The sequence below is a fragment of the Primulina eburnea genome, chromosome 6 (assembly GCF_022965805.1).
Source record: "Primulina eburnea isolate SZY01 chromosome 6, ASM2296580v1, whole genome shotgun sequence".
NCBI lineage: Eukaryota > Viridiplantae > Streptophyta > Magnoliopsida > Lamiales > Gesneriaceae > Primulina > Primulina eburnea.
Window position 1 is genome coordinate 28,517,869 of NC_133106.1, and position 27,002 is coordinate 28,544,870.

The window sequence follows — 27,002 nt, forward strand, 5'->3', positions numbered from 1 at the left end:
TAGTTTTTTTTGTGTGTTTTGCTGCTAGAAAATCTGTGCAAGAAAGCAGCGGAAAAATCATCGAAAGATCGTATAGAGTTGGGCTGCAAGGTGTTAAACTATTGCTGAGCTGACCTCACCAACGTGCCTAGAAAAACCCTGCACCTGACCCCATCTGAATATTGGTGCAACAGAGCCGCATTTTCAAATCTCCCCAAGTGTTCTTCGGGGTCCGTATGTCCATCATACTCTCCCACATTCGACTGTCGAAAATTTGGAGGAAGTCCTTCTACTAAAATGGCTAGTGAAAAGGGACTTCCTCTCTTGGGTGTCGGCGCTCTGCTTCCCAACTGCTGCCTCAACATCTGTATTTCCTTCCACATTTCTCTCATCTCACAAATCTCCCCACTTTGCTGGGGCTGTGTCTCTTCAACCCTGCTCTGGTGGCCCTCAGCATTTTCCTCTTGCTCTAGACGAGTGGCTTGCTCTTCAGCAAACATAAATTCTTGGTTCCTCTTCATAGCCACATCCACTGTCCGAGTTATAAAGTGGCCCAACTGCTCCAGGGTCAAGTTCCCCACATTTTCATTAGGACGGGGTTGCTCGACCCTGTTCTCTTGACGAGGTTGTTCTGTTCTCGCCTCCTGATGGGGTTGTTCCTGCCTTGCCTCAGCATGAGACTGTTCAGGTTCCCTCTGAGGACGCGATGTTGCTGAGGTAGCTCTTCTACTCCCTCTCTTCCCTACCATCTCTACGTCTCAACTCAAATGTTCCCACAGACGGAGCCAAGTGATACTCACGGGAAATTTAGGGTCCGATCCCAACGAGCGTCACTAGTTCAGACGTGGGCTTTAAGATGACCCTGAGCCTGAAATCAAGAAAAAGACCGTTAAGAGGGGGCCAGGAGGGTGTCCTGGCGTAGCCTCTCCGACGCTCAAGTCAATGACTGAGGATATATGGGGGGAGCAGCTAAGGGCGCTGCTGAAAACAATATAGTGAATTGAATGCCTGAACTGAACACTCAAACCTGGTATTTATAGGAGAATACATGGGCTCTTGATGAGCTTGTCTTTCATTTGGGCTTGAGATGGGCCAGGGGTAGCGGGCCCATCCACGGGGTATCACCAGTCTCCCCCTCCCGAGTCGAACTGAATCGCAGGTTCGAAGTTCGATTAGTCGAGCTGTCCTCGGGTTACCGGGTGCGAGTTTTGCATGAACTCGATACCAACTTATGGTGTCAACCCAAAACCCGGTTGATCACAATCCTAAATATCTCAAAAATTGTTTCAAAGTTGTAATTTGACTCACGATCAAACAAAGAGATATAAACCGAATTAACGATAAAGAACGACGTCGTAAACCCACAAAGAACTTTTCTTTGAGAACCTAATAACGATAAGTTGACGAATGCCACAAGAACAAATCTTGACAAGTCCGATTTTGGTTTCTCACATAAAAGTAGAGATAAACAAGTGTAAAAGCTCTCAAATTTTGTGTAATTCTCTTATTGATGAATAAGGATCATGTAATTATAATACATATGAGTCTTATAAAACAAATAAAATTCTAATTCTAATAGGACTCTTAACAGAGAGGAAAGAAAATCAAGAAAATCTCAAAGATTACTTAATTAAGAAGAAATCCAAGCATACTTGTATTTCTTGACACTCTAAGACACCTATATAAAAATAAATAAATAAACACAAAATAACGCTTCAATTATTTTAAAACTCGAAACTAAAAATCCCTCCATTAGCATTATTCACTTTGAACCTCCAACAATAATCTTTTATCATCTCTAACGCTTTGAAAATGTTTGAAACTTCATTTTTAATCACCATCAAATTTGTACAATCTAGAAGACAGAGCTTCTTGAAATTTCTTCCAAAGTCAGCACATGATACAAAATCAAGTTCACATTATACTTCTCTTCTCGAAAAAGATTTGTTCTCGAATCTTTATTATTTACACAACAAACAAAGTAAGTTTGTAACAAAAAAAAGTTATATTATCACAATGCTTGCTCTTCAAATCTAGTTTGTTAGGTGTTATTATCCAATTATTTCAACATTTCAATAAATCCAAACTTAATGGTTTCTTTCACGTGTCTTCATCAATTAATTATACCTTGCACACTCACAAAATCATGCAACACAAACTTTTCTATAGATAAGATAAACTCCATGATACTAGCATGCAATGATATTAACAAAATCTTATAAGCATCACAAAAAATAAGTTTCTTCCTTTTTAGACACGATTAACCACAAAATAAAATTCATACAAGTGTATAACTATTGCTCACTAGGAATATATAGTCTATCACTAGTAGAAATATGTAGATAAACTTCGTCACTCTTTACTTCAGCAATCATTAATACTGAGGTAATATATATTTATAAACTTCGTTTATAGAAGTAATGAAAAACTGTTTTAGACTCCATTGAAAAAAAATAAAAAGTGGGTTTCCCTTACATTTTTAAAAGACATTTCACTTGAAATATTTATTTGACAAAGTCATATGTTGCAAAATAAAATTTCTAATTTATAAATGCAAAATTAATATGGAGAACTGAGGTAAAAAATATGTCTTTTGATTTTGTATTGTTAATCGATGAAGATAAAAATTCTAAGTCTAGAAGTCTCAATTCCAAATGCACATAGCTAGGGCTTCCCCATTCTAAGTGCAAATCTGGGAAGGGGGTTGTCGGTTTTGTTTAGGGCTTCTCCATCACTTGCGCGTGGTCTATGGCTTCTCCATTCTAAGTGTAAAGAATTTTTGTTAGGAGTTTCATTTATCATGTGGTTTGTATAGTTGCAAGCACTGTCAAGCCCATATTGGTCTCACCGAGGACATAATCTCAACAATATATTTTATATTTGTTTCACTCTTATTTTTGTCCGGAAACATAAGTCGATTTTTGATTGTGTTTTCTGATTTTTTCTTCTTCTTATTCTTCTTCTTTCAGGTGCAGAAGAAATTCAGCCAATGACTTTCCATCCTCGGTAGGAACAGTCGGTTCTTTAGAGACCCCTGTTTTTTTCAATTCACAATGGGGGCGTCTTCTTTTCATCAGAAACAGGTCTTGGTCTTGCGACCAACTCAAAGTCTTTATCATCATAATCATCTCCAGATGAGAAGTCATGATCCAGTAGATTGGAATTGGAGGAGGATGCTCCGAACTTCTTATATGGGACAAAATCAGTGTCATACCCTTCTTGTCTCTTCGATCTTCTAGACTGCAGAGTAACAGAAAAGACACAGTTCGTCACTTCAAATTCTAACGGATTCTTTATATATATTTTGTTACCTGGTTGCCTAAGGGCAATGGTTTCAATATGTTTTGGGTCCACGACGACGACAACCATTTGAAGAAATTTTACAATAAGAGGGCATTGGTTTCAACATGGATTGGGTCCTCGACGACCACAACTATTTGAAGAAATTCAACAATACGAACTTATGTAGGCGGTGTTGCCACACAAGGTGGAACACCTCGGCTTGCCACCATTTTGCTTCAAATGTCTTGAAGATCGTATTTGGTTCCAGCCATCTGTGAGATATAATCAAAGATTACAAATGAAAATTACGATAAATAGAACAAGAATTCATGTATAGAACAAGAACAATGATGGCATAAAGAGTTCGATAAAAGAGACAAGTTAATTAGTAGTAATAAAATTTTGCATTTATGTTAGTCATTTAAATGATATGGCTTTCAACGGTAACACTTTTCCTCCTGAAAACTTGTCAATCGCCAATCAAGTTTTACTCTTTCACGAAACGATAACACAAGTTAAACCAGCGCGAGTATATTTCAAGAAAACCATACAAATTTAACTCATCATCTACTCAACCCACTAATTCACTGAAATCAAGAATATTCAAAATCAGGAAGATTAGAGTTTCATTCAAATTTCACAAGTTTAAATCTCATAACTCACTGACCAAGATAAAATCATATAACTATTAAACATGCATGTCATAATTATATCTAAAATATGATATATTAAAGAAATGTCAGAATTGTGATAAAATTGTTAGGTTCTTATGATTTTTGTTTTTGATTCAGAAGAGATAACTCTCACACTAAAAGAACAACGTTGGACTCTCTTAGGTAATTTTTTCCATTTTTTTTCTTCTGATACAGAACAAAATACAATTTTTTTTGTGTTTTTCCATTTTTTCTCAATCTTCTCAAGTCGCTTTTTATATGGGACAAAATGGTATAATAACATTCCTCAGCTACTTAGTGAATTAGGTAGAGTAGATCTCATGACCAAGTGTATTGATTGAAATATAACTGAAAAATTAAAAGCACATCAGGAAATAACCATCACAAACATGTGGGACTCACATTAAATTCAAGTGTGGCCAATAAATTGATCATATTCATTTTATATTCACTTATAAATACTATAGAACCATCACAACATCAATAGGATCATATAAGGTATAGTTTGGTAAATGAGATAAGAGAATAATTGATAAATAATCCTCCTTATCTCACGTTTGGTACATTTTTAGAAAGTACATGATAATATCATGAGTCCGTGATAAATAATTTTATATAGGGATAAAATATCTCTTTTATGAAATGTGATAATTTTAATCTAATGATAAAAACACCACAATTGACTTAATTGCCCTAAATATAAAAATACTAAACCCTATTGTTCTCTCATTTCACCTGTAGGTAGAAATTTAAATCAAATAAATATATGTGTTTATTTTTATTTATTATATAATATCATAATAATATAAATGAACTCGAAATAATTATATAAATGATTTGTATAAATCTCAATAAAATTATTAGTATTATTCGATTAACCTTAAAAATTTATATTTGACTTGTCTAACAAAATTAAGGGCTCAATTATTATATTGTAGAATATATAAAATTAGGTTAAAAAAATAAATAATGCAAGCACTGTCGGCGCATAAACAGATAAGAAATATGTACTCAAGCAACAACTTTGAAATTATAAAATTTATTATGATAAGGTTAATTTTGTCATTACAATATAATATATAAATTTAATCACTCATATTAAAATTATACCAAACATTAAATATAATGTCCTACAACTTATTTATCATTAACTTATCCTTATATTATATATCATATGTTTATCCTATCATGTGTACCAAACTATGCCTTAAATAGACTAATTGTCTTAGATTTCTTACTAGTAAGAATTGAGTTAATCAGCAAAGTTTTCAACTCCAATTACATTTTTCACGAATCTTTAACTATCCGAATCAATATTATATCATCTAATAATGTTAAAACATACTTTAATCGAATCATACAAACCTAGTACCTTGCTAAAGTTGTTGATGTTAGAACTCAAATTTGAATGATTGCAAGCTAGTAATGGGTGTGAACTTGTTCTAATTTGAATTTATGGTTCCTATGAGCTTGGCTTTGCTTTGTGATAATGATTAGTTAACTAAATAGACATTAACACATTCATCTCCTTTGATCAGGAAACTAATCTTTTAATGCAACCATGCATATATGAAACAAGTTGAATCATATGCTTCATTTCATATCACATATACTAATGAATGTTAAAACATTCTTAAGGCATAAAGTAAGTTCATATGATCATTCTAAGATTATTGGTTTGTAGGAGAAGATTGGACATTACAAGTTGTATATATCATTAGACACCAAAGAAAATAAACACAAATCAACAACTTTATAAGCATTTTAACTCACTTTGTCCGGATAGAATCATGTAATTTCTTTGAAGACAGATTTAAAATATGGATTTCAAATTATACTGATTTATATCATTGAGACATGTTGACATGATCCATATTTACAAAGAAAAATAATACTTTTACTTTAAAAAAGTACTAATTTTTTATGAAACGGGTCAAGTTGAAGATCGGAATTGAGCCGCGAGACGATCTCATTCTTAGAGTTTTTATGATATTTTAAATCTCTTATTTGGGATATTCTTTATTAGATTAGATTTATCCATATAATTAAAATAAATCTGAAATAATGTAAAAATAATAATATTTAATTTAAAAAGCCCCTAATTTTATATTAGGTTTTGGCATTAAAAATTAAATGCTCATTATTTAGTTACATAAATATAAATAAAAAAGTATTAAGGCTATCGGATGACGCCACGTGGACAAACTCTGGAAAATGGATGCAAACCTATTTATATTCCACGCTTTATTTCCATCTGTGTTCCGCGGCTTCTCTCTCATATCCTCTCTGTGCCCCTAATTGTCGTCCGCAAACCCTAAACCCTCATTGGTTCGTTCAATCTGCTCGGCTATCGATCTTGTTTTCTCTGATTTCTAGGGAAAAATCTGGGAAAATGGGGAGTTCATCCACAAGCAACGTTTATGTCCACGTCATTGAAGACGTTATCAACAAGGTACGCGATGAGTTCATCAACAACGGAGGCCCTGGCGAAGGTGTTCTGGCTGAGCTTCAAGGCGTAAGTGGTTATCTTTGTTGTTGGAATTGATTTTATTTCAATTTTCTTGGATCATCCGTATGAAATCGTGCTTTCTGTGTTTTATTGGCGGGTTCTGCTTGGTAAGACAATGGAATCTTTGCGGTAATTTCGTGGTGGATTGGCGTTTTGTTTTAGTTTTTGGGCGTTTGAGATTGTTGGATCTGTGGCTGGAATATATGGTTTGGTGAATTTTGTGGTGGATTTTTGACAGTTGTGGGAGCTGAAAATGATGCAATCTGGGGCAATAATGGGTCCCATTGACCGTTCAGCAGGACAAAAGACAGCGGCAGGGGGTCCTATCACTCCTAACCCTGTGCATGACCTCAACGTGCCTTACGATGGCACTGAGGAGTATGAAACTCCAACTGCTGATCTACTCTTTCCCCCGGTCAGACTTTATATTTATTCAGAAGTTTGTTACTTTTTAGATTTTTTAACAGGAAGCATTGAAAGCTTTCATTTTTGGGGATTTGTAGACTCCACTGCAAACTCCTATGGCGCAGACTCCTTTGCCTGGAATGGCACAAACACCGTTGCATGGAGTAGCGCGGACTCCGCTTCCAGGAACTGATGTTGGTTCTTTGTTTGATGATTCTGTTGGTGGCACCCCGATCACCCCAAATGAGTTTTCATCTGCTAATAACAATGGCGGGGTTCTTGACATAAAAACTGGAGTTGGAAGACCTAATCCATATATGGTAAACATCTTCTGCTGAGAAATCTTTGCTGGCGCATGGGCATCATTTTTCTTTGTCCGTGTTGAAGTTTTGTTCCTGGAGTATAGGTCACTGACCACTCATATTTCCAATTTCATGGATGTATTTAGAAAAAAATTGGTGAAAAATATGTAAGATGGAAGCACACTTTAATATTAAGGACGTGACTATTTTCTCCATGTTTTTGGGTAGTTATTAAAACTAAAATTTCTTTTATTTACCCCTGCAGCAACCTCCTTCTTCTTGGTTGAATCAGAGGCCTCCTCTTGATGTGAATATTGGTGAGTGTAAGGACGAAAGCTTTTGAAGCTAACCATTAAGTAATAATGACCATATAACGATGTAAATGGTTGAATATTCTAACTAATAGTGTTACTCGACAAAATTCGTGAGTAATGTTCCATCTTCATGCATTAGTTCTGGTATTTTCCTTGTAGCTTATGTGGAAGGTCGTGAAGAAGTTGAAAGGGGAGCTTCTCGTCAACAAGCAACTCAGGTGACTGTTGTTTGTGGTTCTGATCTTTTACTGTTTGCTATAGAATGTTATTATTGGAGACTTGTTCATGTTAATTGTTTAATTGCTTTGAATGTATTTTCCTACTTGAAATTTGGTTTACATTTAATGGATAAATTTGGTTCTACAAAGCCGATAGATCATAATTGTGATTTCACTTTTCTTGAACAGAATTATATGATATCTTAATTTTTGTCCACATGTGACGCGTGTGTGTTAGGTGTTGACGGTTTGGAAGAGAGATTAATAACTAATGCTTTCCTTTTTTGTACCTTAATTTTCATAGAACCTAAAACTCTCATTTAACCAAGGCAACCTTGGCTCTCAAAAAATAAATTGTAAAATTGTTATATGTGAAGGATCATTGAGATGCTTTTTTTCTTTATCTAATCTTGTTTAAGTAATTTATTTTAATTGTGCAATCACTGCAGATGTAAACTCAAAATAGATGTCTTTTCTGTCATTACTCCTTTAAAATTAAGAAAGGTCAATCAGCAATCAGCAAGAGTGCTTGATCAAACCTATCTTCAAAGTTAAGAGAATGTTCAAGCATGGAAATTTTGCTTTTCGGTTTTCTTTGCTGATGACACCATTGGGCATGATCATGACTACAACTAAAATTTGTGCTCGATATGCAAATAGAAAACTATACATCTATATTTCTTTTAAAAAAACTTCATTTTTTAATACTAAAAACCTAATTTCTCTTTAAAAAAAACCATTTATCAAAATTTTGCAACTTTATTTTTAGTTCATATTGATAAACTTTATATTTTTCATTTCTTAAAAAACTATTTAATAAAAAAAATTTAATATGTTAAAAAATAATTTTTTATTCTGGATAAAAAAAGAGTATTTATTCAAATGCTATTAATAAAAAAGAAATTTCCAAATTTACATTTTAAATTCTTGCTGATCACCAAAATGGGAATCCATTCCCATGGATTTAAAATCCAATTCCAATTCCAAATTTCATTTTTTAAACATCCAAACACACTGAGTTAATCTTTCATGTTTAAATGTCTAGGCATATGAAATCTTCTTGATGGTGTTGTTGCCTTAGAAATAATCTATAAGAAGCATCTACCAATCATAAATCAAATTATGCTCTAATTCTTAGGGTTATTGTCCAGATGGTAAAATTCTTAAAGTTTATCGTCCAGATGTGAAAACCAAGAATATATCCTTTTTAGAACTTAATGTCTATGTTTTTCTTATTTATTAGGGTTCGTTTCATGTTAGACGTCATTCAAATTAAGTTTGGGTTACAGGCCAGCATTTACAGATCTTTTTGAACCATCTTCTGGAAATAACATGAACTGCCTTATGTTTCTTTATTCAGTCTTCTCAGGAAAAAAACCTTGGCCTTTATATCAACTATATTATCTATACTTGTTAAGCTTTGAAGGCCAAAAGATGATGCCATCTTCTCTTTTGGTTTTCCTTTCGTTAAACTTCGAACAATGCTGCTCTTTTCGCTCTATGTTGAATCTCCAATCTGAAAGTGAGAGACTTGTACAACTTGCCTTGTAAGCTGGCATGAAAATGTGAATCTTCAATCTAAAAGTTAGAAACTGATATGCTGAATCTTCAATTTACAAGTTATAGACTCATAAAACTTGCCTTGTAAACTGGCATGGATAATTTGATATTGAACTCTGCACTGATTATTTTCTTGTAGTTGTTGCAAATCAACAAATCATGTATGACTATGGTGGTATAAAGTTGTTTTGGCACTTAAGAAGGTTGTCTGTACCAGTAAGGAAATGATTATGATGTAATCAAGCTCTAAGATGACATATTTTGAATAAATCCAGTTAGAAAACAAAATTCAATAAATTTAAAGGGAATGAGGATGAAAGTCCCTCATTTCCGCATATCTCATGGAACTCCTTTTTTGTTTGCTTAGAAGAGAAATGTGATGTTTATTAGAAATTCGATAGATTTAAGAATGTTGAAAGATTTTTTGGATGTTGTGATGTTGCAGTATGTTGACCTGATTTCTATACTGAACTTTTGGAGGCATATTCTTTACTCATTCACTTTTTCCTTCATCTGAAAGTTGAATGCAGAAGAATCCATCTATAGCATGAAATGTAGATTATGGGAATTGTAGATCTTATTAAATCTATTTCTCCTGTATAATAATTTCCTTGTCTTAAATGTTTACTGAATTTTGCTAAGTATCAGATATAATCCTGGAGAAATAAATGCAGGATTTCCTTGTATCTTCTGGAAAACGGAAGCGAGGGGACTTCCCTCCACAATATCATGCAGGTGGATACATCCCACAGCAAGATGGAGCTGCTGACCTTCTATCAGATGCGCAAAAGGTAAATTATTTTCTTATCGCATTAGCCATTGGTATAAATTACCTTTGACCATCAAAGTTCTGAAAAAAAAACTATTGCCAGGCTATACTAACACAATTCCAAGGTCCCTGATGAACTCATGTTGCTTACTAAGATCTTCCGTTCTGCAATCCTAGTGGCACATCATAAATGCACATTAAGACAGTGTTCATTCCATAGCATGAACAAAAACGTTGATTTCCGCCTTCCATTGTATCTAACCAAATAGCGTGGATTTGGAATAGCTTGGTTGAGTCAGCTACCAAAATATTTCAGCAAACTTGGTTTGATAGTTTTATTAGCTTATATCTTAGATATATATGTGACAGAATTAATGATTGAATGTGTTAACTTGTCTTACTTATTTTATTATTATTTGAAATCAATGAATTAATCAATTACTAATATAACATTATTTCGCTAGTTATGTTCATTATTATTATTTTCACTGAATCATAAAAATAATTATGATATTCTCATCATGCATTGAAACTAAAAAATATTTTGGTATTATACTATTAATTTGGTATTATTAGACAATTGTGACAGTTTGTTTGTTGGAAACCAAATTTTTAACCAATCTTTTGTTAATACCGACCTATGTTTTGGTTCAGGTGATTGTGTCGCGCAGTTCCTTGTTGAGAATCCTTCTTTTCTTTTGAGATACCAAATCTCTCTTCTCCTCAATATTTAGTCTGTTTCCTAGTAATCACTAGTCAGTGTTTAGCTTGAAAGGTTATCCTTTAATGTTATCCCTATAAATAAATATTCAAAGGTTGTGCTTGTTTTAGTTTCCAGAAAAAATTTCCTTTTCCATGAAGTAAAGCAAACAATTATCCAAATTTTCCAGTGGTTTGCTTTCACCCTATTTCAAATTCTCCTATACATATATTTTTTAAATTCAACCTTCATCTATCTGAATAACAGCTCTAGTAATGTATTACGACTCCGTCCCAAATATATAGTCTTGTTTGTTTTTCACATATATTAAGGATATCATTGAAAAGGCAATTATACAAACAAATTTCCTATTTTATTCTTATTTAATGAGTGCTTTATGGTAATAATAAAAATTGTTGGAAGTAGCTAATGTATTAAATAGTGGTATATTAGTAAAAGAAATAAATACAACTAAATATAGATTCTGGGCAATATATTTGGGGCAAGAAAAAAATATATGAAGTCTATTTTTTTATGCCAGGAGTATATTCCAACTAAATATAATATATTATAAAATTTTAAAATATTCATGTATCATTAAAAACTAAATAATCCAATATATTTTTACGTTTCAGTACATTAAATGTATAGAAAAAATATTTTATTGATGAAAACAAGACCAAGTATGCATAATTCCACGACTCATTTTCGAGAAAAATGGAACAAAACTATTAATTGCCAAAACAATTTTATGCACACGTTTGGCTTGATGTGCATCCTTCAGACAATTTTCAACTCTTCGTTCGTATTTTTTGTTAAGCTCTTGTGATAAATATAGGCATGTAAAATTAGCTTCTGGTATTGCATCTCCTTTCAGTATTTATGTTGATCGACTTCCAGTACTTCAATTGCAATAAAGTGCGATCCTTGAAATTAAGGGACCTCCTCTTTGAGATGATGACTCTTAGAGTGGTTATTTCTTGTTAGAGTACTTCATCTTCCCATTCTGGAGAACTAAATGTGCCTTTGGATTGATTAGGTGAAATTTAATCTGTCGCATTGTCTGTGCTTGATCTCCAGATAATACTTGTGTTGTTATCTGATGTTTTGATATATTTTCTCTGAACAAAGATAGTAAAATTATGGAGTAGGAAACTATAAATGATATTCACAAAAACGGGGCCAGATGTGAAAGATTCACCATCAGTCATTTGTTATTAACTTCATTTTATCCTTTTTTGTTTGTTTGTGTGATAAGGATAAGGTGTACATATTTCTATCCTTTCATGGTTCTATTGGTACAATTATGACAGGAAGAATAAGGGCACATTGTGATGTTATTTTATACCTCACTTAAGGTTCACATCTTCCCCGAGAACCACATTCTCTATTTTTTTAATGCCATTGGTAGTGCTATTTAGTGGAATTGTCATCTGAACTCTCGTTGTGAGTTGTGAGTTGTGAGTTGTGAGGAAAATTGTTGAATTTACTGATTCAGTGGTATTTCAATTGGCTACCGGGCTGATTGGCATTGAAAGTAGACTGTACTAGCCTCTTCAACGATCTGTTGTCTTTTATGATGATTGTCTAGTTGTAGTTCATAAAAGTGCATATGTGATCTTATTCAATTCATGATCACCGTGGATGATGGTTATTGGTGATTGTGATTTTTGATACCTGCGTCTGATTTTCTAACCCAAGCAGCTGTTAAATATATTTCAACTGTCTAGAATATCTGATCTACCCTACTGCAGGTTCATTAATGTTGGGAATGAAGAAGTGATATATTTCTTTGTTTTTTTGAATATAAACTACCACAGTTCATAGGACATCCAATAAATAAGCAGGAAACATACTGAAAACAATGGATTATGATCAAGAAGAAAGAAGTAAAAATCTGATTGGACTCTCATTGCTACAAATTAGGGTTATATTGACTGAAATTGGGTATTGGATTTGGTTTTCCAGAAATTAAATATCATGGCCATTTGACAGGTGGTTCAAGTGAGTGTTCAACAAACGCTATCTAGGATTCCACAGTTAGATGGCCCCATACCTGATCCATATGATGATGTGCTTTCTACGCCCAATGTGAGTTTAATATCAGCATCAGCAATAGTAATTTGCATTGTTATCAGCTCACCACATCATCACTATGAAGCAATTAATCTGTAACTATGTATGATCTATCTCGTGCCCTTGTTGACATTTAGTTTACACGCTCTAGATGAAGTTTATGTTGTGTTATGGCAATGTGCTGAAATTTTACCTTAATTTGGATTGCAAATGCATTTCCTTGTATTCCTTCTTGTTGAGCCATATGATGCGGGCATATCTATCAATTTATTTTCATATTTTTATTTTTACTGATACTGACTGTGATAAGTTCAATTCTTCATTTCACCCTAATGATTTTGGGATATATTTTCGACACATAGTAGGCAAATCAGTATTCCAGATCTTTAAACCATTACTATATTACATTGTGATACTGGAAAGATGTGTAATCGAATATTTGGATCGGAGGTCCGAGGTCGGTGGGTGGGTACTCAAAGTTGTTGCCTTAGAGGTTAGGGCATCCATTTAGGATGGTAACATTGTAGACTCACTTTTATCTCTAAATGTGTTTTTGCTTTTATATTTCATAAAATATTGATGAGTGATAAAAACCTAATAGATTGTCTCCAGGATGGAGGAGATGCAGACAAACTAACATGCTTTCTTTCTTGAATTTAATAAAGAAGACCGATCATTAAGGTTTTTTTAATCAATAATTCCACCTTATGATAAAAGTACATGTCTTGTCTCTTCAAGGGTTGAAATCTTTATATGACTTTCGGTCATGGAAAGAATGGATTATCAATTTTAAGTTATAAAACAAAATAAAGTGTGCTTTCTGACTGAATTAATTTTGTGCATCACTGTTTTAAGGCAATTATATTCGATGGTTATTGTGGCTAATAAAATAAAATATCTTGTAATCCTTATTTCTGTTACCCCTCTCACATCTTTTAGACAGGTTCAGGGAACTTCAATATTTAGCCTGATGGTGCAAACAATTGAATAATTTTACTATTAAGATAAACCATCTACGTTGAACCATTAGCTTGAGCTGATTTGCATTCTTTTATCCCGTAAATCATGCACGAAAGCAATTTGGTGGCAAGCATATTGTGATGTGCAACAGATGTCTTGGCATTTGCTGAGACCTATTTTTTTTTAATTATCTAATTCTCTATTTATCTTTGAAAAAGTGTGATCAATTTGAACTTTACTCAAACGACCTTAGAAAAAAAGTGTCAGTTGGTAATAGTTTGTTTGAATTTTGGTTAATTTGATGATATAGTTTACGCCATGGTTACCCAGTTGTGCCCTATTGCCTTGATTTTGGTATTTTCAGAAATCTATATAATGTTGTTTTCAGAAATCTTTCTTTAATGTCCGTTATTGTGGAGCTATTAAACCTGTGTGTGCATCTCCTTAGTGTTGCAGATTGAATGCATTGTATCATGGGAAGTAAATCTGTTTTGACTGATTAGCTATCAGAACATGGTGGTTTTTGTTTTACTCTATTGTGGTACTTTTTAGTAATCACCGCGCGCTTTAAATTGAAACTTTTTCCTTGTTTGAATAGGCAATAGCGTTTTTTAATCAACCGTTTTTAGAAGGACGAGTTTATATTTGTGTTGTAATGCAGTGGTAGGAAATCATTACTTTTCATTCATTGAAGAAAATAATCTTCTTTTTTGTCTTGAACCACTGTAACATTAATCTTGTGTGCGCATTGTTCGCTGACAGCCACTTTTTCACTAGTAACTTGTTTGCTTAATTCTGACTTGTAGATCTATAATTATCAAGGAGTTGTCAATGAAGACTACAATATAGTGAACACCCCTGCACCAAACGGTACACTTTTATAGTTTAGCAGCTTGGCCCAAATTAAAGTATCTGTGCTTCAATTTCAATTTTCTGACTATCTGCATTTTTAGACATGCTAGCTGCAACTCCTGCTCCTGTTCAAAATGATACTGGGGATGATGATGATGATGAACCACTGAATGAAGACGACGACGACGAGCTGGATGATGATGTTGGCCAAGGGGAAGACCTGAACACGATGCATTTGGTTCTGGCTCAATTTGACAAGGTACCAATTTGAATAGTACTTTTCCTACAAAGATACAGATCTAAATCATTGAGATATTCCACCGATAGAATCATTCTAAAATTAATGTTGGTTCCTATATAGGTGACAAGAACCAAGAGCAGGTGGAAATGCATGTTGAAGGATGGTATCATGCACATAAATAACAAAGACATTTTGTTCAACAAGGTGTTTTTTTCTTTCCCTTTCTCATTTCAATTTCGACTTTTATTTATCATCTATGCACATATTAGATTCTCTCTAGTATTGGAATGGAGAATAATTTTTTCAAATGTGTTGTTTCTTATTCAGGCAACAGGAGAATTCGACTTCTGATTTTGATGGTGTAGGCTCAAGTTGCTTAATGGCCAGGCTGCTCAGAAGAAAATTTGAGTTATTTACGATCTTCTTCAATCGTCTTTTTCCTCTCATGGAATGAAAACTTGATGGCATTTAAATGAGTTTCTTCATGTACATATAAGGAGTGGTTTTGGCTCCAGTTTATGATTTTAAAGTGTCAAAACCTTGATCTGGTGTAACACTTCATATACTGTAAACTTTGTTCAACATTTTGTCAGTGATTTTCATTCACCTTGTCTTTCTCCATTATAATGTTTCCTTTTGATGTGTCACTATAGTTTCTTAATTGGGTTTTCTTTAAAGATATTATCGTAACTTGTAACATCCGAAAATTAGTACACGTAGATCGTATGCATGAAAATTATTAAATTGCTAAAATCTTTTAATTAAATGATTTTGGATGTATGAATGATATATTTTGAGCGAATAAATGATTAATTGTGTAATTTTGCTCGATTGCATAATTTAAAGATTTTCAGTTGAATATCGATGGTTGGTTAGGTACGGAGAACTGAAGATGATTAAGGTGTTAAAGATTTAAAAGATAAATTTTTAATTTTAGTTAAGAAAATATTTATTTTAAATTATTTAAAAAAATTCACATTTTTAAGGTGAAATTTAAATTAATTAATAAGAGAAAAGAAATTATGTATTTTATATGAGATTTTTAGGAAATAGATTTTTTTAAAATCTTTTAATTTGACGCATAATGATTTTATTAATCTTAATGGGCTTAATTTATTGATTAAAAATTAGGATCGATTAAGCTCATTCATTAAGTAAATTAGAAAGCTTTGTTGTTGTTTTTTTATATATATAATATAAAGAATCCTAGCAGTAAACACACACACCTAATTACCTAAACACCTACAAACACATAGGGGTGAGCAATATTTTGGTTAAACCGAATTAACCGACCGAATCGAGTCAATTCGGAAATTCGGTTCGATTATTTCGGAAATTCGGTTTTCAAATTAAAAAAAATTCGGTTATATCAGTTAATACAGTTCGGTTACGATTTTCAAAATTTTGAAAATCGGTTAACCGAATTAACCGATATAATATTATTTAATAAATTTTTTTATTTATCAATTTTTATATATATTTTAATTTTAATTTTAAAATCGATATAATATGTATTAATTGTGTTACTTTTACATTTGTGATGTGTGTAATTTTATGTTTTTATGTATTTATTTAAATTGTAGTATTCAAAAAAATTACATATACAATTAAAGTTAAATCACATTTTTTTTTAAACTAATCGGTTAATTCGGTCGGTTCGGTTTTCATCGGTTATGAAAATTAATTCGGTCGGTTCGGTTATGGCTAAATATTTCGGTTCGGTTATTGATAATTCGGTTCGGTCGGTAACCGAATTGATCAAATGCTCACCCCTACAAACACATGCAAAATTAACGTGAATTGAAGGAGGAAGTGGCCGAAACTTGAGTTCCTTGGTTTTTGAGATTTCGAATTTTTTCTCCTTCGTTCTTCGATTTTCTTCATCGTTCTTTCTTCCAACACCAAGCATCCGACTCCCTTGAATCATAAGATGGGTTTTTTATGAGAAAAAAAGTAGAAATCGTCCTCCGTTCGTCATCGACGTTCTACCGCTTCGTTATTTTTATTTCGAGCGTTTTAAACGTAAATGCATTTTTTCAAACTTTTCTTTATGTACCATTAAATCTATACTATTGCATGTATTTGATTTTGTGTGAAAAGTTCATAAGGATGATGATTTTAAGTTTTATACATATGCAACTCATGTTTTCAAAAATAAGTTATTGACGTTTTTGAGAATTGTTTAAGGAGGGATGCAAATCAAGAGATTAAAGTAAAGATTTAAACATTTATGATTATGTTTTGAAGTGTAAGAATCAAAGAGGGGCTGGAAGGGGGCTGCACAACCATGCATTCAATTTGCGTGCTTGCGAAGAGGGAAGGGGGCGGCTTTGGGGGTTCCATCGGCCAAGGGGGTTGGATGGGGTCATAGTCAGGGTCTTGAGAAAAGGTTTAGGGTCCTAGGAAGGTCTAGGAGGGGTTCGGTCAGGGCTTGGACCAGCTGGTGTAGCGCTGCTACCGTGTCTCCAAAAAATTGCACTCGTGTCTTGTTTTGGGTGCGTACAGTTCTATGGGTTATGGGATGGTAGAAAGGGTTGGACCAGGGGCTTGGGACGTGTCTTAGGGTCCTAGTGAGGGGCTGGTGTGAGCCAAGAGTCAAACCATGGGGCTGTGACAGTCGCTGGACGTGAGAGGGTCGCTGCTGCGCAAGAGACGCACGCGAAGGGCTGCTGTTGCAAGGGACTTGGGGCCTAGAGCGTCTGGTCTGTGTCCAAAAGAGCCTGATCATGGTCTTATTTAGGGTCTAAGGAAAGGGTTTAGCTTGGTTCGGGTCGTTTCGAGCCGTGGTCCGTTTGGGGTCGTAACTTGTCCGAACATGTCAAAATAGAGATGAAATGGGGCTAGGTTAAAATTATGAATTGAGTTTCGGTTTTGGCTTGGGTTTAGGAAGTTCCAACCGCTTGAATTGGGTCTTAGGAAGGTAATGAAGGTCTGGTCTCGGGTTGGTTCGACTAGAAGGGTAGTTTGGTCATTTGGTTGCTCGAAAACAAGTGTAAAAGAGTCGCTCGGTAAGCAAATCGAGTCGTTTTCGAAACGCAAGTCCTAAGATGAAATTTCTAGAATGACTAAAAATTATGCACTGAGATCAACAATCCGAAGTCGACAAGGTTCTGTCGGCCTGCAATGGCTTGCGCTCCTGTGAGGTGTTCAGCCGAAAAGTTCCTTGTCAAACAAAAAGGTGGTCAAAATTATGGTGTTAAAGGAGAGAGAAAAATCTTTTGTGCAAGTTTGACCAGAAAACTTATCTTTATAGATATCTTGGAACATGCTAGAATCCTATTAATATTCTTATTATAGATCGAATAATGTCTTTCAATGTTCGATTATGACGTTCTGACACACTATTCAAGTGTGGTGTGCCAAAAAAGTCTAATGTGAAAGGATCTTAGTCTCTTTTAGATATTTTGAAATTCAGTACTTAATTATTCTCCATTTTGATCAGATTATAGTATTTTAATACATTATCCTCTTTTTTCCCCCCTCTATTTGAGCTTTGAATTTTTTGAACTTTCAAAGGTTTCAAACTTGCATTTCATTAAATACACATACCACAGGAAAATGGCTTTGGTCATTTTGTCTTTTGACATGACACATGTTTCAAAAGAGTTTACGTATGACAAATCAAACATTCATGTACATCCTTTTTGAGAAATATATCATAGCCTAGTGTGCCATAAACGTTCTTGGCTACTACTAGCTATTTTGTTTTCTTTTGTTTTTTTGTTGAAAATCGTGTTAACTTGGACATTGTTAGGTGGAATATATTTATTTTTAAGTTGTAGAGTTTTTTTTCTAATTCGTAAGTTCTAATTTCTTATAAATATTTCAAATACCTTTAGTAAAAAAAAATCAATTTGTCAAGCATATAAATGCCAACAATGTTTTAAACAAATCAGGAATATATAAAATATCTTCTTAAAAAACTTAAAATTATTGTTCAATATTAATAAAATATTTTTATGGTCTTTGCAACAACTTTTTCTCCATTGCCCATTATTAGGAAGATCTCACTATTCTTAAGTCTCCTACTTCTTGTCAGCTCCTGTAAATCATTAAAAAGATGAGATCTACATCCAATATTCAATATACAATAAGACAAATTAATTGAGATTTTTACTTCAATATAGAACATATCATTTTGCAGAACTTTTCTGAGCTAGATATTTCATGCGGTTGTGCTTCCATTGTCCAGGCTTCTTAAGTGGAAGAAAACTTGTTCCATAGTGGAAGAAAACTTGTTCTATCTTATCAAGTTTTGTGGGCCCTTTAGTAACATTCGGAGCTTGCTTTTTGTTGGGCTTGTTCTAGGAAGAGGCAGAACACTTCTGTTCTTTCTCCCGTGGGCCGTTTTTCGTCCCATACGAGGAGATCACTAGGAAAACTGACTTTTTCTTCTTGATGATGAGCTCATAAGTCATAAGCATATTGACGAGCTCTTCAAGGCTAGCCTCTATCTTATTCATGTTGAAATTCAACACAAACCAAACAAACGAGAATGAGACCGACAATAATAATATGTCCGTAGACAACTCAATCAGGATGACCATTCCAGGACACTAACTTTTTAACAAGCTCAATCATCTTACACTATGCTCGTGACCGAGGCCCCATCTTGCATGAGTATAGTCACGAGCTCCTTGAGAACAACATCACTCTAGGGACGTTTTTGTACAATACACAATTTTTACAGGTGTATGTAAATGTCAGCAACATTCATTGCATTCTCGAACGGTCTCTGCAGTTTATTTGACATAGAATGGAACATAAAACTCTTAGCTTGTAAATCATGGTCTCACCATTAAATATAAGATGATCGATAAACGATATATATTTGATACATTAGAACCATACACAGATCCAAGTTCAAAGCCCTTGGTAAATGCATGTATACAATGCAATATTATATAAGCTTCCAATATTTTACATGTTTTCGATCTTCAAAACTCTTTATTATTTGGGTCACCACTTTCAATCTTGATCTTCACTAGATCTAACAATTGACATTAAATTTTATGGCACATTGAGATACAATTTTAAAGGGTGAGAACACGCTATAAACCAGGTCCATTTTAATAATTATCAAATAATTAAAAAATTCAACATTGTAAAATCTTCTAACATACACCTAACACATTGATCATGATTTTCGATCATCTTTATACCATATAATATCTCATATTATATAAAAACATAATATTACACATTATCATTAAATCACGCATATTTCAAATTTGTCACTAGCCGTCATAATTAATAAATTAATTGATTAAACAAACATCTTTATTTAATTTTCAATTAATTTATTAAACGTAAAATTTTATTAAAATAAAGATTGTTTATTATATAGGAATTAAAAAAACGTTCAAGTCGCAAAAAAGCTTACTAAGCACTTACTCTAAAAGATGGACCTTGGTTGAATCATAAATTAACAGAAAACAATCATAGTTTTAGGGACCAGATAACATTACACACTTCTTTCTTCTGTAAAACACTTCATTTTTTACTACATATACATGAAAGCAAAGAAGCTAGATTATCTTTGCATGATTTTCTTACTACCAAACTATATTTTCTTCTAAAAGCTTGAGACTATATGTAAGTTGGGTGCATAAATGTATTTGCTGAAGGGGGGAGAGAAAGCTAAAGCTCGTAGAAACTCGGTAGAAACTGATTCTTGGGAGCTGTGATTGTCAAGAAAATCTATCTTCAATTGGTTTGCAGTATCCTCCCTAGATTTTCTTCTGCATGCTCTGTAAAAATAAATCCGTAAGCAATTCAATATCTGTAACTGAACCTAACATGCTACTAGAGAAGCGGCTTACCTGATAGCACAGAAACTTTGTTCTGGTGGTTAAATACCTAATTTTTTTGTTGCAGATAAACTTATACTAAAGAATGAAAAAGTGCGTGAACTACCTTCGTGGACGTTGGATGAAATTGGGATATGAAGTGAGTAGTTAGCACTAGCAGATTCGGAAACTTTTGAGGGATATGTACTGGTGGAGATTCGATTTTTTTTAATGTAAGTTGGACTATCTGAGAAGACGGTACGAACAGAAGTTGATCCTCCTGCCATTGCCATTGAGCTAGATCGCTCTTCGTGCCAGAAAAATGAAGTTACAGCCTCTTTAACCTTATCCACCACACCTGCATCGCTAGTGGCACTTTTCCTTGGGCTTATGGCTTCTTTTATAGCCTGTGAAAGAGCCTTTTCGTCCTCTCCAGGCTCCAGCTTATTCAAGAAGTACTCTTTCATTGAAACACCTTTGTCCCACTTTGGAGGACTGCCACCAGATTTACTTGAATTTCCTGAGGTTTCAATCAGTTTCTTGGCATCGTAATTTGCATGTGGCGCAACTGAAATGCATGCAACATCTGTTGCATTATCTCGTGCACCTACATGAATCTTGGAAGCATGTCTTGATGTTTCTTGCGATTCAGGAGTTGTCACAGTTAGGCAAGCAATCTTCGATGCAATTGTGTGAGTTGCATCAGAAACTGCGGCGTACGCTGGAGCAAATTTCTCGGAAACGGTTTCGCTGATGGTCTTGCTTGGGCTAAAGGGCTTGCCTTTTTCTTGATCTGCTGCTTCCTGTTTACCATTGTTAGACAACATGTGTTTCTCAGAAAGCACCGGAACTGCTCTTGGATGTTGCCTGGCATTCTCTATGTAGCTAGCCGGAGCCAATTCCGATTCATACACTGAATGAAATTTAAAAATTTAGGTGAGATTAAATCAACGGTGCATCACTGTGTACAGAAATTCAAAGATATCTCTTAAAAGCGCTGGTGAGGGAGAGAGGACAGCCATCGCAGGTGTGCTTAGCAGATTACAAGGGAAAGTGGGAGTCACTCTCCATAACACCGAGCCTGTGCTTCATTATGAAGTATGATAAAAGGGGGAGGGGGAAACTGCACTCGCCACTACTGGCATTTATCTTATACCGAAAACTGTACGTTAGGTTATAATATTATGATTGTTTCTATACAGAGTCATAGTATTTGGTAAAATGACAAACGAGGATGATTCAATGCTACAATGTCATTTACATTTAATATGTGTCTAACGACTTTCATTTTTTTAAAGAACTTTATGATATAAATTGAGTCAGCTAATGTAAATATGTTACTCGGGGCTCCTAGAAATTCAGGATCGACGTCTGGTTCATTGTCGTCGTCGTCGTCGTCGTCATCATCCAAGGTAACGCCCCAGGGTGGGGGGCTGTTATGATCATCCTGCTCGTCACTGTGTCTCCTCTTGCCACTCAGACTGTGCCTCAACTTCTTAGCTTGCTCCTTTACCTTGGTGAGAACCGACTTTTTGTTGTTTGTAGGACTGGTGTGCTCTTCTTGATCATGATTCACTCCGTAGAGAGGCGACGTGTGTGATGATGGCCACTGCGCATCTTCCGCTATCAACGAAAAAAATTTGAAACGATCTCATGTTATAGTATCACAATCAAAAGTATATATATTAAGCACATTTTGCTGGGAAAGGATCGTGAAATGAACTCAAACAACGATATAGAGGACTACCTCTTAATAGTTGCTCAAACGTCGGCGACGTCTGAGCTCTAGGTGTTTTAGGACTCTCGGCCGATCTCTGTGTCCTTTCGAGCTGAGCCATTTCGGCAATCTTCTTGTCGATTGTGAATGGTGAACATGAAAAATTATAGAGTTTTCAGCGTTTGTCAAAGCATGCCTTTCGGCCCCTTGAATGGACTAGTGCCTAAGAAACACTTGTGCTTGTTACACATTTGTGATTCAACAGAGTTACCTTAAATAGTAATTGACTCAGTTCTGCTCAAATTAAGCAACTGTTATTCCTATTTATCCTCGTCCGATCATGGATTTAAATCATTTCTAGTCCTATATATATATATATATATATATATATATATATATATATATATATATATATATATATATATATATATATATATATAAAATCAATCTCTTAAAAACTCAACGTCTATCAAAATCATCAACGTAAAAAGAGATGCAAAAACATTTAAAATATTGTTTACACCCATGACTCGTGATCATAATATGTAGAAGAATGCTAGGTCCTCGGGTTAACATGTGCACCCTCAGCTCAGCCTACTCAGTTTTCAGCGTCTTCAGCCTCCTCGTCAACAAACTGCTCACCTGCACCATTTACACCTAGCTAGTGAGTTTAAAGACTCAACACACATAAATCATTATAACAAGTATGCATACATAACATGCAACAGTGAAATGTACTGTAATTAAAATAAACTTCATAATCTTAAAAGAATGAACTTAAACATAACATGTCAAATCATAAATGTATTCGTAACATATCTCATCATATCAACATATACGTGTTCATTTTCTTTATTTGAATTCAAATCATTAGTTGTGACTTTCGTTTCAGCTCTAGTCAATGGATCCAACTATGTATAACCATGGTACCCGGCAGCGGGGACATCAGCTACAGTATTACCCATCCACTGAGCCTTAGTCTTACATGTTCGTGTTCGTATTAGTTACAACCAATTTCCTTCCTTCAAAAACATGTCATCGTATGATACTTATAAAAATCATGCACTTACGTAAATTTTCTTAAAATCAAGCATGCAACGTATTTTTTCGTAACTTACATAAAAATTCGTGTTCATGGTAACATATACATTTAAAAACATTTAATTTTGTGATCAGGGCGCTGTCAGGACTGGTAACTCGACCCGGGTGCAAAATGACCATTTTGACCCTGCAAACCCTAAGTGAACATTTTACCCTGCACCACAAAATTCTGACCCGAAGCCAACCAAACTTCTTAAAACACCTCACAACATATTTATAATATTTCCTAGACGTAGCCTCGAGCCCATTCCATAACTTTTACGATTCGTTTTAAAACTTGGACTGAAGTCCGGTTTTAACCCGAGACTTAACCAAACTTTCTCAAATTTTAACCACAACTTAATCACACCCTAACAGCCCATAAAAAACACAATTCGAGCTTTTTGAACCCCTAAAACCGGCTTCCCCTTGCTGGAAAATTTATGCACTTGCATATAACAAACCCTAATGTGCCTAGCCCTCAAAAACTCGATCCTAGCCCAAACTAGACCAGACCATGTTCGAACCAACAACTCCTAGCCTACCTCTGGACCCTCCTAGACCGACCTAACCACTGCCCTTAGCCTCATGTACGTGCACCTCTCGGTTCACCATGAAACATCGGAAATCACCCAAAGCAGAAAACTAATCGGCACTAGCTTCCTCGATCTCCCTTAGCCCGTGACCAACCGTGCACAAGCTGCTTTAAGCCGTGTCTCAGACCCACCAGGGTCTACTCCACGTCCATGGAGCGTCCTTACACCGCTGCTTCCTCGAAACATTCAATCGAGCCACAACCTATCCTGAACGCAAAGGCCCGATCGGTCACCTACAAGAGCGTGACCTTGCCTCAAGCTTAGCACTTAAAACGCCTAAACACCTTTTTATAGAACCTCCTTCGAACTCCCGACCTAGTAGCATCCCATCAACCGAGCCGAGACATGATGGACATGAAGGCAAGCAATTCATATTCATGGAGAAACGCATGTAAAATCAATTTAAAATGTTAGAACCGACGTATATCATGCATAATCCATCCAAAACACGTATTATCGTGTGAAAGACGAGAAAATGAAGGTAACGGGCGTGCAAAACTATTAGACATTGTGCTCCTACCTATAGATATGAGGAACTTCCCTGACTCTTCGTCTCTGCATCCTGACCGCTTCTTGCTATGGGACTAACGGAAGTTCCCGCATCTTGCTGTGAACTATAATCTCCTACTCACATTTTTAGATTCCTCCGTGCTTCCTTTGCGTAAATACGCTCGAAAACTTGGAGATACTCGCGTAAATCATGGGGAAGGACTTCTTTGAAAACCTAAGAGGATTTCGGTGTCTTGCTGCTGAAAATATTTCGAAAATGGCTGCTGATGGGATAAGGGGGCAGCCGAAGCTAGGGTTGGATGATTAGGGTTTTTGGGATGTAGGTTAAGTATAATAAAAATTAGTATAATGGGCCCTTATTTAAAATCAATGAGATTAAAAAGATTTTAGGCCCATTATACAATAAAATAATCTAAAAAGCCCAAAACCACTCCCGTAAAATATTTTATTTAGGTACATTTTTGAAAATATTGTCCGAAAACTCAAAAAATCCTCCAACTCGCTAATTTTTGCGTATCAGTTTAAAATATGACCCGACGAGTAAAAATAACCTACCAAGGCACATTTTCAAAAATCACCCTTATTTACACCATATATTAAATAATTAAAAATAATTATTTAATAAAAATACTTTTCCTTAACAGTCTCTAGTTTCCATTCCTCGTTCGAGCACGAAATACTGCTAAAAACCTTAGTAAATGAAATCTTAATGAGCCAAGAATTAAAACACATATTCATGTCACAATCATGTTGTAAGGGCCAAGATCTTGATTCTGTTAATATTAGATTTTAATTATATTAACACGAGATTATTGAAGTTAAATTGATGTGATTATAGCCGGGCCATTACGAGATCGAATTAAACCAAGCATATGAAGTATATAACTCCTCGGACAGAATTGTTGGCGCCCGAGCGGTAAAGATCGACCGCCCGAGCGCCAATGTTGCTGTAATATTAGTCGCGGGCAGAAAGTTCGGCGCCCGGGCGGTATATTTTGACCGCCCGAGCGCCAAGGGTGCCTTCAGGAATTGTTGGACAGAAACTGCCGCGCTCGAGCGGCAGTTTTGCACCGCTCGAGCGCCGACCGTAATTCACAAAAAGATAACACGTTGCTCGGACATGCAACGTAGAATATATATATGTATATACAGATAAACATTTACAATTCAGAAGAATAGAAAAGCACCGAGACTTTCCGTGAAAATCTTTACGCCTTTTTATTTCAATCCGTCCGTTAGATTTTAAATCCGACTTCGGTACCGAGTTCCTAGCAACGTAGGCTACAACTGGACGTAAGTTTTACTACGTTTTAACATGTTGTGAAATTATGATGTTGTTAGAATTGAGTACACGTCATATATGTTGTTTTTTGACATGTTAGACAGCGGAGAATCGAAGTCAGATTAAGAAACGGACTGAATATGAAATTGTTATGATTTTCAGAATGAAATTGAATGAGATGTGATATCAGATTTGTACAGGGATTGATTATAAATTATTAGAACTGGTATATACTGGTTTGGTATCGCCGGTATCGCAAGATTGTACGGTTGTACCGTCAGAATTTGATAAAACAGAGATGTTGTGATTTGATTAGAATATTGATACAGAATATATTGATATGTCATTGCCAGATTGAGTATTGACAGACCTTGTGTTCGAGACTTCGACAGATTCAGAAAGACATCAAGAAAGGTATAAATAAATGTTGATTCGGGATTGCACAACTCGAGTTAGGTTTGACTTGAGTTTCCCTAAATCACATACTTTACTTTATTGCATTGATATTTGCAGATTATCAGATTGATATGTGCATGTATTGACTTAGAACAGAGTCAGAGTCCGAGTCTAGGGCAGACAGCCTAGCTAGGGCAGAACCGCCGAGTCTTTCTCAGACCCGATAAGACTCTAGACTTACGGTGTATCGACGAGCTTCAGATGTAGATCGACGTCTATCTCAGACACACTCGATACAGCATACCAAAGTCTAAATTAGATTGGGATCCCTAGATTTGAGATAAGATAAGATTAGATCACGAGTCATTGATTCATGTAGTCAGATTAGATACATGCTTCGATGTTTGTTTATGCTTTTATATATGTTTTATATGATTGCATTTAATACATTGTTTATACTGGGATATTTATATCTCACCGGAGTTATCCGGCTGTTGTCTTGTTTGTATGTGTGCATGACAACAGGTGGGACAGGTACAGGGTCACAAAGATGAAGACAGACTGAGATTAGAGTGGTGATACCGGACTTGGACTAGAGCTAGGGTTTAAACACTTGATTGTAGTTGTTGAACCTGAGCATGTATGATTGTATATTTTATCAGAGTGATACTTTTATACTGATATGTATAGTAGTTTGATTCCATTACCTTCCGCATTCAAAAAAAAAAATTTAGACCCTGTTTATTATAATTGATTTAGTCCCAATGACGATTAAGAACATGATTAGCGTC

The 27,002-nt window shown here is 34.8% G+C and overlaps 2 protein-coding genes across 2 annotated transcripts; one reads left to right on the forward strand and one right to left on the reverse strand.

Annotated features, from left to right (window-relative positions):
• The first annotated feature begins 6,195 nt into the window (after nucleotides 1-6,195).
• Nucleotides 6,196-15,451, forward strand: LOC140834069 (transcription initiation factor IIA large subunit-like). The gene is made up of 11 exons (XM_073198688.1): nucleotides 6,196-6,450; nucleotides 6,683-6,859; nucleotides 6,948-7,169; nucleotides 7,417-7,468; nucleotides 7,625-7,683; nucleotides 9,918-10,034; nucleotides 12,708-12,803; nucleotides 14,555-14,618; nucleotides 14,702-14,859; nucleotides 14,962-15,045; nucleotides 15,169-15,451. Exons 1-11 carry the CDS (start codon nucleotides 6,328-6,330, stop codon nucleotides 15,190-15,192), a joined length of 1,176 nt encoding a protein of 391 aa, XP_073054789.1. The 5' UTR covers nucleotides 6,196-6,327; the 3' UTR covers nucleotides 15,193-15,451.
• Nucleotides 15,452-20,437: 4,986 nt separating this feature from the next.
• Nucleotides 20,438-22,553, reverse strand: LOC140833417 (uncharacterized). The gene is made up of 4 exons (XM_073197758.1): nucleotides 22,378-22,553; nucleotides 21,972-22,253; nucleotides 20,758-21,543; nucleotides 20,438-20,591 (listed from the first exon to the last, which is right to left on the reverse strand). Exons 1-4 carry the CDS (start codon nucleotides 22,466-22,468, stop codon nucleotides 20,548-20,550), a joined length of 1,203 nt encoding a protein of 400 aa, XP_073053859.1. The 5' UTR covers nucleotides 22,469-22,553; the 3' UTR covers nucleotides 20,438-20,547.
• Between the last annotated feature and the right edge of the window lie 4,449 nt (nucleotides 22,554-27,002).

Excerpts from the sequence above, each read along its gene's own strand:
- LOC140833417 (XM_073197758.1), bottom strand. The coding sequence starts at position 22,468 with ATGGCTCAGCTCGAAAGGACACAGAGATCGGCCGAGAGTCCTAAAACA. Across the intron at positions 22,254-22,377 it reads GTTTGAGCAACTATTAAGAG|CGGAAGATGCGCAGTGGCCA; the intron begins GTAGTCCTCTAT and ends TTTCGTTGATAG. Across the intron at positions 20,592-20,757 it reads TTCATCCAACGTCCACGAAG|AGCATGCAGAAGAAAATCTA; the intron begins GTAGTTCACGCA and ends TTATTTTTACAG.
- LOC140834069 (XM_073198688.1), top strand. The coding sequence starts at position 6,328 with ATGGGGAGTTCATCCACAAGCAACGTTTATGTCCACGTCATTGAAGAC. Across the intron at positions 6,860-6,947 it reads CTGATCTACTCTTTCCCCCG|ACTCCACTGCAAACTCCTAT; the intron begins GTCAGACTTTAT and ends GGGGATTTGTAG. Across the intron at positions 7,469-7,624 it reads TCCTCTTGATGTGAATATTG|CTTATGTGGAAGGTCGTGAA; the intron begins GTGAGTGTAAGG and ends TTTTCCTTGTAG.